Source organism: Gambusia affinis, linkage group LG22 (genome assembly GCF_019740435.1).
Source record: "Gambusia affinis linkage group LG22, SWU_Gaff_1.0, whole genome shotgun sequence".
Classification (NCBI taxonomy): Eukaryota; Metazoa; Chordata; class Actinopteri; order Cyprinodontiformes; family Poeciliidae; genus Gambusia; species Gambusia affinis.
This window is the reverse complement of record NC_057889.1, coordinates 14,400,396-14,418,091: the sequence shown is the minus strand read 5'-3', so window position 1 is coordinate 14,418,091 and position 17,696 is coordinate 14,400,396. Positions and strand designations below refer to the sequence as shown.

Genomic DNA, 17,696 nt, shown 5'->3' with positions numbered 1-17,696 from the left:
ATAATGCATTATGAAACTACTGACAAAAAAATATATAATGCTTGTGCAGCAAGCATGGCTCTGAAAGTATCACTGCACCCACTGCAGCTGTAATCTGAGGTAAGAATAACTCAACAAACAAGTCCCGTTAACAAACAGAAAGGCAGACATGTGAAACGTGGCCAGCTAAGAGAACTGCTAGAGTAGATGTGCAATTCAACAAGGAAGTAAAATATTAAATATCTGAACCGCTAAGCCCAAAATTATTCATACTCCTATGAGCTTCAGCTTTAATCCTTTAATTTCACAAACACTTTTCTTCTGAATGCAAGTGATGTTAACATTTTAGAGAAGCCAGAGCCAGCAAAAGGGTATACTTTATTTTAAACATGGCATTTTAAAATAAAAATATAAATAGCTTGTAAACCTCTTAAACTCTTTACATCTAAACTAAAATAAGTTGCATTTACATTCAAAGCAAGTACTGGAAGATATTTCGAAACCTATTTGGCAATTTTATAAAGCATTGGTGCCCCCTACTGTCGAATGAAACTATTGCTCTAGAAAAAGAAGCACGCAAGTGAACAAATTTTTTTCTTAATTTATTAACTAACACAAATTGTGTACAATATATATATATACATATATATATATATTTATATATATATATATGTATATATATAACACTATATAAGTTAACATCTAGAAAGAGATGGAATGTTTTTCTTTGAAAGCAAGTATTAAACTACCTTTATAACAAAGTAACACATTTAAACTACTGCTTATGAATAAAGTAAATCTGTCTCATTCATTAAGGAAATAAATCCCGCAAATATTTAAGATATTTCGGGTAAAGAAAGTATTCTCTGCTCTCATCTGTTAAAAAGAAATTTAAAATAAATAAACAAGGCCCATGAACAATGTTATGATGCTATACAACTTATGGGTCATTGGCACTTGGACAGAATATCTTGACAGCTCTCGTAAACCTTCGCTAAGCAGTTGAGCCTCGGCTTGGAACTCTGAAAGATAAAGACGGGACAGTCATCACGACATGTTCCTGTTAGTTCTGCCAAATGTGATATCTGACTTCGAGTTCACCTGAAACAATGGGACAACACTTGAGACTACATTGGGTTCTGAAGGCTCCTTTAACAGCACACACAGGTAGTAGATGATCTGATTCTAAAATTAAAGCACAAATAACCATTTAAAAGAGTTCCTGTAGACATACAAAAGGTTATTTTTCCGGTTTTGCAGCAAGCACCCACTCACCAGGTAAACAGCTTCATTGATGACAATATCTTTGATCCTGCTCATCTCGATGAAAGTGGTGACCTCGCGACCTGACGCGTAGCTGGAGGACACTTGGATGCCCAGGGAGCCAATGACAAGGAGAGACTCGTGGTCCACCTTCACAAAGTGGATGTGAAGCATCATGCCAGTGAGGGTGATGAGAATAGCACTGGAGAGAACTGTGGTGTTCTGCAGGAGAGAGACAATGAGGTTCATGAAGGCAGTAAAGTAACAACAATACAACTTATTACAAGGACTTAGTTATATGTATATGCAGGGTTTACCCTGTGCATTATAAGCCTGGCGGGCTTATAATGCCTTGTGTCCCCACCAGGCTTAGCATTGCTTATTTACTTAGGATTTTTTTTAAACGTTTGCATTTTTTAAGACTTTATAGTTGGTGTTCAGATATTAATCTTCCTTTCTTTCAATAACACATAATATAAGTGGTATTTTCAAATTTTCTGTCAACTTTAAACATTTGTAAACTCAAAAACATGGCCGCTGGATGACTGACTGCCGACTTAGCAAGTTTTCTGGGGGAAACCAGGCATATGTGGTAATATTTATGACATTTTAAACTGTAAACCGATTAACTAAATATTTAGCACATCCTTGTGAAGTAAAGATCTCTCATTTGGTTTAGAATAAAAATAAAAAACCTTGTGATTGTGATCTAGTCAATATTAAGTGATAATTGAAACACACCGTCTTACCTCTGTGAAGAAGAACACAGCATAAGCTATGAGCCACACAGAACAAGTGTACACCATCACTTTACCGATGGACATCTTGGGGGAGCTAACAGTGAACTCCCTGCAAAAGCTGGAGTGAGTCTGACAATCCAGGGATATCGCTTTGCCGCTTATATTAGAGAATGCTTCGTCCTCCATTGCGGATGAAACTAATACAGAGTGACAGACGAAGAAAGGCGAGCAGGGAGTGATTTATCAGAGCTAAAGTTAGCAGCAAGCTAACGTCTGGTATACGCTTGGAGTCAAGGTTAACAGCACGCTATGCTAACAAAAGGTATTAAAACGTAACGACGAGGAAAACGCCCGTTGAAGGATAACGGTGGCTCCCATAAAAACATAAGAGGGTAAAAAAATAAAAATAAAACTCCGCAATTTAATGTATCAAATAACTATGTCAGAGATTGGTGAGGTGAGGAGATGTTGGTCCTCAAATCAATCTTAATTTTGAGCGCAATGTTTTGTACACCAGCGCGTCCAGAATTGCAGCTTTAACTATAGCAGTCCTTTAATGTGCTTTATCAAGGAACCACAATTTCATTATTAACAACATTAATTAGCACAATATAAATATACCTTCATCACATGATATTGACCATGGGTTTAGTAACAGGCGTTGACAGAAAAAGTAAACAGCATTGGCTTCGTTGCAAGTAAAAAGGATACGCTAGACGTCCGCCATAATGTGAGTGGCAAGTTCCCCTAAATTTTCTGAAACAAACAAATTTGTAGATGGAACGTATTGTGATAAATTGTTTTCATGTACAGTACTAAACGCTACTTTTAACATCAGTAATCAGGGACTACTATAACAAGAGACTGTCAATTTCTGGGTGTATCTGTTAAAAGTAAAGTAAATTGTTAATTTACTTTTAACAATTAGGATACATTACTGAAATTGTTGGAACACTGAATATACTTTAAATTGTGTGTAATTTCGTGTATTGATCACTCTGCTGCTGTTCTACTGTGAATTTCCCTACTCACGGACAGCTATTTTATTTTCACGCCCTGCCGCTGCGTTATTCTGTGTACGCCGATGTTTAATACAAACAAACCATACAGCAGCTGTGAGGCGCAAAGCATTTTGGGTAGTATAAAATGTTCAAACTGCATCGTCAGAAAGTTTTTAATTCGCTTTTTGCAACTGTTGGTAAAGTTTAATCAGGGGCTAAATTGTTTTGATTTTACGATAAATTAAAATTATGCTGATTGTTCCTTCGAAGTGAATTGGGTCATAACACACATAATAAACAAACTATATTTCCCGTGATGCACTGCTTTACGCTGACTCTTGACCCTTGTGTAAAAACAAGCCGATCAGCTGCAATAACATCTAACCAGTGGCTGCTGATACGACATAGCTTAGCTTTGCCGACGGGGCAGCTATATGTGGCAGTAGGCAGGATGGTTCTGGACGGCAGAAGGGTCCAGTTTTAGACCGAGTCCAGCCAGCGTCTTCAACCTGAGAACCGTCCAACGAGTGGGTGAGAACTGCTAGATGAATTGACTTAAATTAGGCTTGTTTGTCCCCTCAGAAGTGAGTTGTCTCTTTGTGTAGTAGCTGCTGTTAGCTTACTGCTGTTTATTATTGAGGACTCTGACTTGAAACTTAGCACCATCTGGTGAGCTGCCGCGTTTCTTAATGTTACCTAACAGATTTTTATGTCATCATGAAAAGTCATATTTAATAGGCTTGGAAAGTGTCTCCTACCACTGTTGTACTTGAGAGTGAGTTATGTTTATGAATAATAATAATAATAAGAATTTTAAAAAAATTACCTTGTTATTTTTAAGACTTTTTGAGAGATAAATATTAAATGGCACGTCATAGATTCCTCTAAATGTCCCCTAAATACAATTATTAGCTTTCCATTCAGATCAACAAAGAACATCGGTAAACATCAGCTTAGCTCCACCCATCTTCCCATCAACTCTTACCAAATTCCTGTTCCCATTAGAAAATAGTCTTATGCTACCATCACCATATTTCAGTGTTGTGTGCTCAGTTGAATTTGCATTATTTTTTTCTGCCACATATGGAGTTTGCCCCAAGAGCTTAATATTGGTGTCATTTGATTAGGACCCCTCTTCCACATGTTTGCTGTGTCTCCTACATGGCTTGTGATAAACTTGTAACAAAGATGTCTCATGATTTTTCTTCAAATATGGTTCTGCCATAAAGAGCAGATGTCTGTAATGCAGAACCAATAATGTCCTGTCAGCAGATTCTCCCACCTGAACTGTGGATCTCTGCAGATCTTCATGATCCTGCTTGTTAGCTACCGTTTGCTCCTCCAAAACATTTGTTTTTATATTGCATTAAACTTCTGGGTTAACACCTTCGACTACATTTGAAAGAAGTTGGTTACATTGCATTTGATTTGGTGTTATCAGAATTAAAGGGATGAAAACAAATGGAATCCACACTTTTCAGAGAGTCTAGTGGTTAAAAAAAAAAGGAAAACCATGTATAATTTCCTTTCACTTCAGTGATGTATGAATAATCTTTCTGGTTCTCTTTATAGGTCTGAGTCTTTTTTAAATATTAATAAGTACATTCATTTTCCTGTTTATTAAGGAGAATCAACCTTTCAGGTTTACCATGAGTGGCCAAAGTCCGGCGGTGGATAAAGGAATGAACACAGTCCTGGTCTGCCAGGAGAGCTACGCCTGTGGAGGGTCAGACGAGGCTGCGTTCGAATGCGATGAATGCGGCAGCTTGCAGTGCACCCGCTGTGAACTGGAGCTCCACCGCCAGGAGCGCATGAGGAATCACGACCGGGTTCGGATCACGCCGGGTCACGTTCCCTTCTGCGACGCCTGTAAAGGTGACAACAGCTGCGCCGGCAGACTCAGAGCGGTGGTGCGCTGCCAGGGCTGTAAGATCAACCTGTGTTTGGACTGCCAGAAACGCACTCATGGCGGAGTCAACAAGCGGAAGCACCCTCTGACGCCTTATCCCCCCGCCAAGGCTCCTCACGAGAGCAGCGTGACCGACGGGGAGTCAGAGATGGAGATCCTCAAGTTGAAGCTGGAGAAGGTGTGCAGCTTCCTGCTGGTTGATGAGAGGGAGGAAATGCAGGTAACAGCCATAAAAATAGATTATTTTCTTTCAACAGCAGCTCTTTATTTTTACATTATATAAGGGCTTCAATCATTTACTGATCATTTTCGTAATCGATTATTCTGATCGGATAGAAAAATTGGCACATTCTCGAGAATTTTTCTCTAATCACACTTTTCTTTAATCTTTAATTATATGAGATCATATAATTAAAAATTATATGATCTCACGCTAAAAGATGCAAATAAACAATTACATTCCCATTTTAAATGAGAAAATAAAAACATTTTATTGCCTATAATCCAATATCGAATTAGAATCCGGTAAAGCTAAAACTATGCCACTCAAGGAATCCAAAATGCATTACGAGGACTTAGGACTTAAATGCAAAAATATATATTATTTGTACAGTCTTGGCTTAATGACTACTTTCAGAAAGTTGCCTTTTCTTTTGAGTCTTTATACTCCAGTTATTGATTAGTCGATTACTAAATTTGTTGACAATTATTTTAATAATCAAGTCATCATGATTCATGGGGTCCTACATGATATAATAATTGACATGATCTAATGTGGATTCTCAGGTGAAGAATGAGGAGGACTTTGTCAGCAGACTTGGCTGCACCCCTGATGAGCTTCTCAAGGTGGTCTCCATCTTTGGCAACACCGGGGAGGGCAAATCTTACACCCTGAACCACACCTTCTTTCTTGGAAGAGAAGTGTTTAAGACTTCCCCCACACAAGAGTCTTGCACCGTGGGTGTTTGGGCAGCTTTGGACCCTATCCATAGAGTTGTAGTCATTGACACAGAGGGTTTGCTTGGGGCCGGTATGGGACAAATTATTTAATTGCCTAGTTATTTGCTTACCACCGCTGTCACCTGGCCTTTGCTTACCTTTTTTTTTTCCCCCACTCGTCAGGAGCTAACCAAGGTCAGCGAACGCGTCTTCTTCTGAAGGTCCTGGCTGTTTCTGACGTGGTTATCTACCGAACACATGCGGACCGTCTCCACGACGATCTCTTTAAGTTCCTCGGAGACGCGTCAGACGCCTACCTGAAACACTTTACAAAAGAGCTGAAGGCAACAACGGCCCGCTGCGGTCTGGACGTTCCGCTGTCGACGCTGGGTCCAGCGGTGATTATTTTCCATGAGACCGTCCACACCAAGCTTCTAGGATCAGGTATCTAGCCTGCCAGATTAGATTAGAATCAAATCATTTATTACATGTCTAAAATTAAGGCCTTGAAATATCTTACATTTATTTTAAAAAAGTAATTGGCCTTCAATATGTTGTTCAGAAGTCTTAAATTTCATCTTGGTAATACTATTTACAATATATTGTATCTCTTTTTTTAACGGGACTTTTCTGTCAGGAAAAAAATGAGTCACACACAAACATCTTCATTGTACTTGGAATTGAAAAAATGTTCTGACCTCCCAGTCAATAAAATCAGTTGCAACGCTTCCCCATGTCGGAGCAACTGGGAACAACTCTTGACTACCTCAAGTTACGACTTGCGTTTCAACATGGCTCCTCCTCGCATCAACAGCAGTGAGATGTGGTGGAAACATGTTTAATGAAATGGAATTTAAGACATATATCTTAAATTGTCTTAAATTCCATTCATAATGGCCTTAAAAGGTCTTACATTTGAGTTGGTGAAACCTGCAGTAACCCTGCATTAGTCCAACAGGACAGGACAGGAACTCCTCAATGTGACCCATTCTTCTGCCTCCTCTCTGTCCGTGTTCTCTACATTCAGACAAACCGTCTGAGTCGGCTGAGCGTCTGCTCCAGGAACGATTCAGGAAACTGGGGCTTTTCCCTGAGGCTTTCAGCTCCATCCAGTACCGCGGGACTCGCACCTACAACCCTCCCACAGACTTCAGCGGCTTGCTGCGCAGCCTGGAGCAGCAGTTGGATAACAACAACACCCGATCGCCGCGTTCTGCAAGCGTCATCTTCAAGGCTCTGCAGGTGTTGGTGCTTGTCTTAATCACGGCGCCTGCACATTTACGCCACTGTGCTTCCTGTAAAACTAACCCGTTTCTGTTGGTCAGGCCTTGAGTGAGCGTTTCTGTGGGGAGATCCCAGATGAACGAATGACCAGTAACTCCTTTTTCCCAGATGAGTATTTCACCTGCTCCAGCATCTGCCTCAGCTGTGGGTATGTATGTTTTTACAAGATCATTAATGACAAAAAAAACATATACATGCAATTTACTGCTAATGACGCCTCCCCATGTCGGAGGTCACTGCCAAGCGAGTGACCAATTAGTCCGTAGTAAACTACCTTAAATATTTGTAAATAATTTGGTGTCCAAGCATTTCTGGACTTACAGGATAAGAAAAAAATTATATCATCCTGCTGAAAAGTGAATCTCTGACTCAAACAGAATATGTTGTATTAAATATTAACATTGTGTTTTTCTTGTTTGCAGGTCAGGCTGCAAGAGAAGCATGAATCACTTAAAAGAGGGACTCGACCATGAAGCCAAACATCGTTGCCGCTACTCTGCGCAGTACGACAACCGCATCTACACTTGCAAGGCAAGTGCAAGCAGAGCAGAACGCCTCTGAGATTATGTTTGTTAAGGTTTGTTAAGGTTCTCAGTTTCTGTGTGGACTCGCTCAGGCCTGCTACGAGGGCGGGAAGGAAGTGATTGTGGTTCCCAAGACGACGGCCTCATCCGACTCACCGTGGTTTGGCCTGGCCATCTACGCCTGGTCAGGGTGAGTCTACACAAGCCTTCAGAAGATGCTTGGAAATGGCTCAATTTCTTTTGTATATTATCTAGATGCAAATGGAGCTTCCTTGTCTGTCCTTTCTGTGATGACACCAACACCTTTGTCCAGATATGTAATCGAGTGCCCGAACTGCGGAGTAATCTACAGAAGCAGACAGTACTGGTATGGAAACCAGGATCCGGTGGAAACAGTGGTGAGGACAGAGATCCAGCACATCTGGCCTGGGGTAAGCTCTAAGCTCAGCTAACTGAGGAGAAGCACGCTGGAAATGTGAATTAAATCAAGCTTTGTCAAAAAATGTTTGTTGAAATCAAAAGCTAATGCCTCTTTGGAAGCGGCCATTTCCATAATTATACATTTTTATACCTCTGTTTGTTTTCCCTTCGTTCAGTCTGACAGCTTTTTGAAAGACAACAACAACGCGGCCCAAAGGTTGTTGGATGGAGTCAAATACATTTCTCAGTCGGTCTCTGAACTCAGCGTCAAACCTGCCAAAGCGGTCACTTCCTGGTTGACCGACCAGATTGCTCCTGCCTACTGGAAACCTAATTCCCTTATCTTGGTGCGCAGCTATAAAATAATGCATGCTGACCATATGGTACAGACTTGCTTATATATGTCAGACTTGTCTTTTTGATATTTCTTTCTTTTTTTTTTTTTTTTTACCGGTTCAAGAATTGTCACAAATGTGGGGAGGAGTTTCAGCCTAATGACACCAAGCACCACTGCCGCGCCTGCGGAGAGGGTTTCTGTGACACCTGCTCTTCCAAAACCCGGCCGGTCCCGGAGAGGGGCTGGGGGCTCGCGCCGGTCCGGGTCTGCGATGCTTGTTTTCACAACCGAGGAATTCCAACGGGTAAAAAAAAAACAATAAAACTTTCAATTTGGGCTTTTAATTAAGTGCAACAAACAACCTTAATGGTCATAAAAAATGAGAAATGGGTGTAGAAGTTTGAATTTATTGCATATTCTTTCTCATCCATACTAATTTAGAAATATGGATACGGCCACATATAGATAATGCCGCCTGGCAGAATTGGTAGAGTATATTGAAGCTGCTTTTCTGGCTTGACCTGTCCAGGGTCAAAGTCTGAGATGAATGCACTGTATGTCTTAAAAACAGATGTCATGGTCTGACTCGTTGTTTTCTTTATCAGATGGTTGGTTGTTTGGCGCTACTCATTGACTGGATATCAGTCCCAAAAATCCAGGCTCCTGATATGAATTGAGCTACATACGTATACATTTGAGCCTGTAAATATAAAATTGGCCTTGTGTAAATAGTTGAAAATCCAAAATAAATTCCAACTTGTGCACTAAATAGTTTTACAGGGTCAATATTGGAATCGTGCCAACAATAATTGCATGTAAACTTGTGATCGGGACTGTCTATCTGTATCCAAAGGCAAAGAAAACCATCGTGCAAACATACACCCCAGTCCTTTTGTGCTCACTGTTATAGTGTGTCTGATTGGATGGTTTCTGTTTCAGAGTTACTGGATGCTGCCTTGGAGGAAGAGGGAGGCACCCTGATAGCAAGAAAGGTTGGCGAGGCAGTACAAAACACTTTGGGTGCTGTCGTTGGTGCCATTGATATACCTTTAGGTGAGCATTACGTTGTACAAAGATTTCAGACCAAAACGTGTATTTGATTAAAATATAGTAAATGTTTTAACTATATTTTTATTAGCATCTTATCTGGTGTCAGGGCGGCCTTCAAAAGTCTTAAATTCATGTATGTAAAATGAAGGCCTTAAAATTTCTTCTTTTTTTTTTTAAAGTAAGTTGGCCTTAAGTGTTATATTCAAAGGTCTTAAATTTTGCCTAGGTAGGGCTATTTATCCTACCTATTTTTTTTTAGGTATTTTCTTTTCCTCGTGGGACTTTTTTGTCAGGCAAAAGTTTAAGTCACACACAGGCGTCTTCATTGTATTTGATTGCTGTGTTCCAGTTGTACTCGGAGCTGGAAAATTTACTGACCTCTCAGTCAGTAAAATCAACTGAACGCCATCCTAAATCAGACTGGCCACTGCGAAACTGGGACCAACTCAGACTACCCCAAGTCACGACTTCTAAAGTGAAGTTCAATATGGCCGCTCCTCGCATCGCCAGTTCAGGGGAGGAGACATGTTTATTTCACAAGACATGTGTAAGAGTGTCTCTAAATTCAGTGTTACATGTAGCCCCTGTAACTTTAAACTGAACAAATTAAAAGTAGTGTTTGCTTATGGAAAGTAAAACATAAAATGATGTTTGTAAGAGCTGCTGCAAACAATGAGTATCGGCCCCACCATGATGAAATTCCAACTTCTTATCTGGTATGATGTTACATCGGGTCTGGCGTCACACGTAGCTCCAGGTTCCAACTTCCAGGGTAGATGGAGCGCAGCATACGACTCACTACTATCATGCCCCTGTTAGCTTGCTTGCTTTTTTAGCTACATTATGGGTAAGTCCAAATTTACCGCCATTTGGCAGGATGAAGTTCATACATTTTGTTTGAGCTGTAGGTCTTAAGTTTCATTCATAAGTCTTAAAATGTCTTAAATTTGGGTTGGTGAAGCCTGCAGAAATCCCATTACCCACTAAGGATTTCTTTCTTCCAGGTCTAGTAAAGGACGCTGCTCGCCCTGCCTACTGGGTCCCAGACCAGGACATCCAGTCCTGCTGCGAGTGCCAAAGAGAGTTCACGCCACGTCTGTCCATCCACCACTGCCGCGCCTGCGGCCAGGGAGTGTGTGACGACTGCTCTCAGGAGCGCCGCCCGGTGCCGTCCCGAGGCTGGGACCACCCGGTGCGCGTCTGCAACGGCTGTAGCCAGAAATCCGGGGAGCTCTAGCAGGACGGGAAGCTGGAACAGTTAAAGATGTAAGCCTTCCAGGAACACTGGAGGACAAAACCTCAGTAATGGGATGTTGCACCATTCTCGAGGCTGCAGGACAATGGGACTGTCAATTATGTTTTATTGCTGGTCTCACATCACTTCTGTCTGATCAGACTGACGTCAGTATGCCTAAAATTTACACTGTGAATACCAGTTAAAAATAGACGTGACTTGAATTTTGGGAAGAGGCCAAGTGATGCCTGCTTGAGGCTGAATTCAGGTTACTTTCGTTGTCTATCTGTAGATCTCCCTTTACTGTAGATTTAGGCTCCGTAGCCCTTTGACAATCTTTTTCAGTATGACATTCTCATACTTTTAGCACCTTTTGTGTAGTTCGCAGGAGTTGTATGGATGGTTTGGAGAGCAAAGTATGAACCATAGTTATTAATTGCCTGCAAGTCTGTTCCTCCAGGAGTATTGTTTGCTTCATGAAGAGAAATGATGAAAACTTTACTGTTTTAGCCCTGATTCACTGACCGGTTGTTCTGTTGCATCAAGATACATTTCAAAAAGTACAATAACCTAATAGTCAATATGCAAGTAATTGTTACCTTACCCTAACAGATAACTCTATGTATAAATAACAGTAATTACTACTTAATAATGGTAATTAACCAGTCATTGCTGGTGTACACTCAAGTGACCCAAAACAATGCAACAGCCTTAATTGTGCTGTCCGTTTCTATTGTTTAGGTTTTATAAGGACTATATAGAGCATATACAATGAGGTTTACTGTAACAAGGATATTTTTGAGGTAGATTCTGTTTTATGTTAAAGCAAAATTAAACCCACAGGTTAAAACTCAATAGTGTTTTTATTGGGTGACCGGTTCACAGAAACAATAGTACAAGTAAAGACCTGTTTGAGGCTGGCTCCTCAAACTGGGAGATATATTAGTAGCTTTTAGTGAGCAGTGTTTGCAGCTGGAATGATCCGGTGAATTTAACAACTTTGTGTTGGTCAGTTTTTTTTTTTTTTGTTCAGTTTTTCTTCTGCAGAATATCTGGGAATTATAAGACTTGACTGTACGGAAACGGGCTTGGTCCCGAAGCCTTCGGGTTAAAGAACAGACTTTTTGACCCCAAGTCGGATCTTATCACTGAATATAGATATCACATGGAACCGATCTTCGACTTGTGTTCATGTATTTCTCATTCAGGATGTATTAAACTGAAGAAACACTTTTATGTGTCATTTCTGTTAACTGTTGGGTATGTGTGTTTATGTTACATGTGAAAAAAATGTTTTCCGTCCTTTCACGAGCTGGATTATCCTCCTGAATAACATAAGACACATCAGCAGAAACATCTTTAGTAAATGCACTTGCTGAATGATGCAGCACTTTATTTTGGCACAAACACATTTACAAAAACAACGTTTCCCCCTGAGATTTTAAATGCCACCGAGATCATGTTGCTTGCCCAGGATTATGGTTTGAAGAACTTTTAAAAAAAAGACGATTCAGACGAGGCTGGAACGTAGTCTGCTTATTCATGCCACAGTTTTCGTTTGATAAATTATTTTAAAATATGGACAAACAAAGTGTAGCTCTTCAAAGTTCGTTACCCAGTTAGCTTGTCAAAATGACAACCTAGTCAAAGTCCAAAACTAAATCCAATTTGTGGCAAAACTTTAAAATTGATGCTCCCCGTCCAGTCTGACGGAGCCATTTTGCAAAACACTTGCAACAAAAAGTTGTTCTAAGTTATTAATGTAGGTTGAATAGGAATCCATGCCACACTTTTCAGATTTGCACTTGTAGAATTTTTTTAAACTAACCATCCTTCCTTAATTTTTCAAGTATACATCTTTCCTCAGTTTTATTTTTCATCCCAATAAAACTGAGGAACATCTGTGGTTGTAATGTAACAACATTATGGAAAAGTTTACTGTAAGCTCCTTTTTTTCAAGAGACATAAGAAAAATAAACAATGTTTAAGCTCTCTTAGCTCTGTTTCCTCCTAACACCAATCGATGATCCACTCAAACATCCACAGCACCAATTCTCCAGGTGTACACTGGATATTTTACGGTAAACTTGTAAAGTGCGTCACCCAAACCCAGCTGTGGTCGACAGTCGGGACGTTCTCTGGTTGCGTTCAACTTTCCGCTAAATCCAAAACTACATTCGGTCTCCTGGACAATATTACTACAACTTCAAGACATTTATTTAAGGGAACCATTTTTATGGCATTGTCTGAATTAAAGCGATGGCTCCCCTCCGTCCTGGTAGTCGGTGTTGTATGGGAAGTAGTACAGGTCATGCTTGACGGCCATGAGCAGTCCGGGGAGCCCCGTGCTGCCGCCCAAATTCGAGGAGAAGACGACACTCGGGATCATGTCGTTGGCCGCTGGATGGGGCGACGGGATGGTCCTCAACAGGTGACCGTCCTTCAGGCTCCACAGCCTTGTGTAGCAGTCTTGGCCCACTGTGTGAATGTGAATTGGAGAGTTACAGTTTTAGTTTGCTTTCTTGCTATTTAACAACTAGAAATATATTATCTTCTCCTACCTGCCAACAAAAGGCCTTCATGTTCATTGACATGAATGGGGAGGTAGGCGTGCTCGTTGTGATGCCCTTTGTACTCCAGCACAGGCTTCCTAACTCGCACATCCCACATCTTGATCTATAAGGAAATTCAAAAAGCTCTTTGGTTATTAACCAATATTTCACTTCTTCAAGAGAACAACAACAAACAAAAAGCGATCAGCTGAACTAAAATGCCAACGAGAGTTTAAGAAACAAACTGATCTGACCTGACCCAACATGTCTGCCGCCAGCAGATAGTTCTCGTCCTGCAGGACTCGCACGGAAGTGATGGCTGACTCGTGGTGGAAGCGACTGGCCTTCCAGCTGTGATCCCTGCGGCCACGCTGCCGGAGGTCTATGCTGAAAATCTCCCCCGATCGGCAGCCGTTGAACAGGACAGGAACCTGGAGACATGGAGGAAATCTAACTCCAGTGCCTCGGTCTGTTGTTCTTCTTACATGAGAGCAGAGGACAAAAATCTCACCCTGAGAGCAAAATGCTGTGCCAAGACGTCGGTGCCGACGCCGTACGTCTGCGTCCGTCCCGTCTCTGCATCCTTGACGATGACCCGACGAGTCAGGCCTGCAAACACAGCGGACATTGGCATTAATACAGCCACAGCGGCTCGCATGGGTACTCATATCCCGGATCGTCTTCACATTATGTTGAGTTACAAAAAACAAACTTTAGTGTATTTTATAAGGATTTCAACACAAACGAGAGTAAAATTGTCAAGTAAATAAATTCCAGTGCAAATTGACTAGTGCTATGACAAATGTGACACACTAGTCTGTCTCCTGCTTATTGCAAGCTGTGACATTTTTCCTGTACCCCAATCAATGGACTGTTTTGCATGTAGCTAAACCCGAACCATAAGCTGTAGATCCTTGGGATCTACCACGGTAACCAAGTGACATTGGTTCACCTTCCACATGCATACAGACGGCTGATCACGATATCAGATGTATTAAAAGGAAAAATAATGACTGCAGAACAAACCAGTGCTGAAGGTCTTATCAAACTGTGGGTTGAAGCACCAAGCGCAGGACCAAGCTGTAGATATCTTGAAGCTACACAGCATCCCTGGTTGATCTGGGGGAAAAAAAAGTCAGGAAAAAAATGAGAGATTACAGTCTGTGTTTACACTCGTGAGTTGAGGCTAAGCATGAGAAACCGCAACAAATGTTATCATCTGGTTAAAGATGTCAACATTACTGTCAGCGTTACAAACGGAGCCGACGAACCTGGGTTAGAGTTGCTGAAGAGCGACGCAGGGAGTAAACTAACACAGCCGGGGGTGTCAGCCGCTCCCACCAGACACAACCTAACGGTCACCCATCAGTGAAGGTACAATACAGTATGTGTTTAAAAAACTATTTCAAGCAATGTACTTGATGTTATGCCTTAATGTCAATTTTTTTTATTGTAAATGTACAATATTGACGACATAAAACCAGAAGTCTGAGGCGGAAGGATACAGAACATGAGAGTCGGGGTAGTTGACCGAGGCCCAGCAGATGGAGTTCACCTGAAAAACACACAACAGACTCCTTAATATAAGTACAACTGGTACATTTAAGAACAATATCCACGTCTAAACCATTGATAAATGTTTAAAGGCAGCAAACCAGACAGAACAGCGAGGTAGATCTCTGTATATGAATGTCTTCTAGGAATGCCCTACCACCTTGCGGTTGGTGAAGTACAGATTATCGCACATTTCCACGGACAAAGAGCCCCGGCTCCCACTGCTGAAGTTCATAATGCCGTACTTGCAGCCACCGTGAGACACGTCGTTGACGGTGAACACTCGCTCGCACACAGAATCCCCCTGAGAGAGACGAGGAAAGGAAATGAGATAACAAATGAGGGGTTGGGGGGTTTATACTAATTTTGATCTGAACTACACAATACCAGGAAAACAAATTGTTGCCTTTGTTTAAAACTCCAACACTGATAACGATTGTCATCAACCCTCAACTTTCTCATTCTTTTTCTTGCTTTCCATCTTCACAATTCCCCCAACCCCAGCCACTTCCTGTCAAGATAAGCATTTTGTCCACTTGAATCTGTATCTAATTTGTGCATCCAGGGCGGTGAAGTCCATCCATCTGGACAAGTCAAGTTTTAACAGTGCAGAAAGTTAAAACCTCTGAAATGATAAAAACCCAATAAATATTGCAGCCGAGCAAAGTGGGTGTTTTGTTTTCTTTTTCTTCTTTTGCTCTTTCCTTTTGTTTCTTGTACTTCCTTCTTATTTAGGTAAAAGCACTTTGATTTGCCCTGTTGCTGAAAATGTGCCATATAAAAAGAAAAAAAATTACCTTCCCTTACCAAGCAATCTCATGTGATTGTGACAATGCACACATTGATATTGTGATAACAATTAGGATTTGATTTATATTGCAGTTCCAATTTTGAAGTGCTCTCACCACGATGATCCTGAAGTTGTCTGTGTTTGGGTTGCTGTTGTCTGTGCTCTGAATCTGTAGCTTGTGGCGCTTCATTCCGCTGACTTTTACCTCATGGACAAGCCTGGTTATTAAAGTAAAGTCACATTAGCAATCTGTCCCACCTAGGAAACAACAATTTCTTCTCCATGATTTGAATTTTGATTCATTTAAAAATCCTGTTGAAGTGGATTTGTTGGCTTTATGGGCATTTAGAATCCAAAATCAAAAATTGGCCAGCAACAGGAATATTGGCCAATATATCTTTAATAAAACTCTTTTACACGTGGAACCAAATTTTTCTGAAGTTGTATTTAGTTTTACTGGTGCTGCTTACTGTAATGCAGTAAAGCTGTGGGAATCGAAATGTGTGAACCCCATGTTCCCCCCTGAATAGTGCACACACAGTAGTGATCTGCTTACCTGCAATAGGAGTTCACAGGTAACAGCCCAAGATGCCTTTTGCGCAGCAACAAGGACGTGTTCAATCCACTTCTTGGGGCCTTCTGTAAGAGACAGATGCAGGTTTAATGTTCAGAGCCTCAGGCCTTAACAGGAAAAATCAACTAATGTTGCTCAGCAGAATTTACAAATGCAACGTCTTCATGTGTTATTAGACTGGAAAAAGTAGATTATCTATTCACAGCACACTTACTGCACACTCATCTTCTGCCAGTCTCTTATGTCTCTGCTTCTCCCTTTCCTTTTCCTGCAGCTGTTCTCTGGTCAGTGGGTTGCAGTTATTGTGTCCAGGAAGCAGACGGAAGTAACGGTTCTTCTCAGGGTCAAAGTAGAAACCGGGCAGCTCTGACAGAACAGAGAAACAACTGAAGCATCCATAATTTGTATTTTCATCACTCAATTAGCTATAACTGGAACATCAAAATCAATTTATCATCAATACAATACAATTGAATAAGTAAGTCTGTAAAATTGAATAGTCTAGTCATCCGAATTCAGGGTTTTTATTAGCTGGAAATTCATCATCATCAGAATAAACAGAAACAAAAACTTAATGTATATTGTTACGTTTGCAATAAACCTATTTAATGTATGTATTTTGCCCTTTTGAATCTAATTACTAAAAATACTGGACATCAAGACGACAGTCTAATATATCTCTATTATTATTTTGCTCAGAATGTTTGAGTTTCTATTGTCAAGTTGCACCAAAGGTCCCCCGAAAAGGGGGTAATCATTAGGATACCTGGTACTCCGCTATTGGATTTAGAGGAGGAAGAAGAAGCTGAGGCAGATTGGTCATCATGTTCCCTTTGAGATGCTCTGTGAGACGGCCCAGCATCATTATACTCCTGCCTATCAACAGAAGATATTAATCAAAGCCAATTCTAGGATGAGAGACAATATGTAGAGTTATTATAACGTGCGTTTTTGAGTCTTAAATGAGTGCTGTGGTTCGTTAACATGGCTACCACTGTTCGTCGCTGGATGGTCTCTGTCGATTTCCTCTGTACCAACCCTTTCGACGATCTTGTCGCCATTTCCACTTCTTCATCTCTGTTCCTTGATTCCTACAGCCAGATTTATCATTCCACGTCGCCCGTGGTTCACTTCTGGGTGATGAACTGCAATGTGTTTACTCGTTAGCTTAGCAATGTTAGCTTCGGTTCTCACGAGACCGAAGCTAACCTATTCCCAGGAGCTCAAAGCGTGCAAATAAAACGCATATTCGAAGGTTTTAAAGTATTTAATAATACAGTTAATTGAAAATAAGCCTAAGAATGTCAATGTAATAATGTTAACGTTAATTATCGAATCTGAATCTCTTGAGCTTAGTAGATAGACGTAGTAAGGACTTTGATGTACCTCGGAAATGGGAATACGTTTACTAAAGAATAGAGAGATCTAATTTTCAAAGTTTGATCTATCATAAAGATCGTGAACACTAATGTAACCTTTCTTAGATTAAAACATATAATGTTGTTATTCGTTAGCATACTCTATCAAAAAATAAACGTTCTGCTTT

The 17,696-nt window shown here is 40.8% G+C and overlaps 3 protein-coding genes across 10 annotated transcripts; 1 reads left to right on the top strand and 2 right to left on the bottom strand.

Annotated features, from left to right (window-relative positions):
* Positions 1-340: 340 nt before the first annotated feature.
* On the bottom strand, positions 341-2,465 carry pigh (phosphatidylinositol glycan anchor biosynthesis, class H). The gene is made up of 4 exons (XM_044105867.1): positions 1,992-2,465; positions 1,255-1,464; positions 1,081-1,164; positions 341-1,001 (listed from the first exon to the last, which is right to left on the bottom strand). Exons 1-4 carry the CDS (start codon positions 2,166-2,168, stop codon positions 927-929), a joined length of 546 nt encoding a protein of 181 aa, XP_043961802.1. The 5' UTR covers positions 2,169-2,465; the 3' UTR covers positions 341-926.
* A 147-nt stretch (positions 2,466-2,612) lies between these two features.
* zfyve1 (zinc finger, FYVE domain containing 1) lies at positions 2,613-11,933 on the top strand. Of its 5 annotated transcripts, none has more exons than XM_044105860.1 (13): positions 2,613-2,712; positions 4,609-5,112; positions 5,679-5,922; positions 6,015-6,275; positions 6,859-7,073; positions 7,157-7,263; positions 7,538-7,646; positions 7,732-7,829; positions 7,953-8,070; positions 8,236-8,406; positions 8,520-8,700; positions 9,336-9,449; positions 10,451-11,933. In XM_044105860.1, exons 2-13 carry the CDS (start codon positions 4,633-4,635, stop codon positions 10,681-10,683), a joined length of 2,331 nt encoding a protein of 776 aa, XP_043961795.1. In that variant the 5' UTR covers positions 2,613-2,712; positions 4,609-4,632; the 3' UTR covers positions 10,684-11,933. The 5 variants fall into 5 exon arrangements, with proteins under 5 accessions (XP_043961795.1, XP_043961796.1, XP_043961794.1 ...); XM_044105861.1 differs by lacking the exon at positions 2,613-2,712 and adding an exon at positions 3,212-3,510 and having other exon boundaries at positions 4,626-5,112; XM_044105859.1 differs by lacking the exon at positions 2,613-2,712 and adding an exon at positions 3,213-3,510.
* Positions 11,934-12,879: 946 nt separating this feature from the next.
* On the bottom strand, positions 12,880-17,696 carry wdr21 (WD repeat domain 21). Of its 4 annotated transcripts, none has more exons than XM_044105865.1 (13): positions 17,146-17,696; positions 16,917-17,026; positions 16,365-16,516; positions 16,133-16,215; positions 15,692-15,794; positions 14,944-15,090; positions 14,738-14,787; positions 14,504-14,583; positions 14,259-14,351; positions 13,744-13,841; positions 13,487-13,663; positions 13,242-13,356; positions 12,880-13,158 (listed from the first exon to the last, which is right to left on the bottom strand). In XM_044105865.1, the coding sequence occupies exons 1-13, from the start codon at positions 17,223-17,225 to the stop codon at positions 12,932-12,934; spliced, it is 1,515 nt and encodes a 504-aa protein (XP_043961800.1). In that variant the 5' UTR covers positions 17,226-17,696; the 3' UTR covers positions 12,880-12,931. The 4 variants fall into 4 exon arrangements, with proteins under 4 accessions (XP_043961800.1, XP_043961801.1, XP_043961799.1 ...); XM_044105866.1 differs by having other exon boundaries at positions 14,947-15,090; XM_044105864.1 differs by having other exon boundaries at positions 14,947-15,090; positions 17,143-17,694.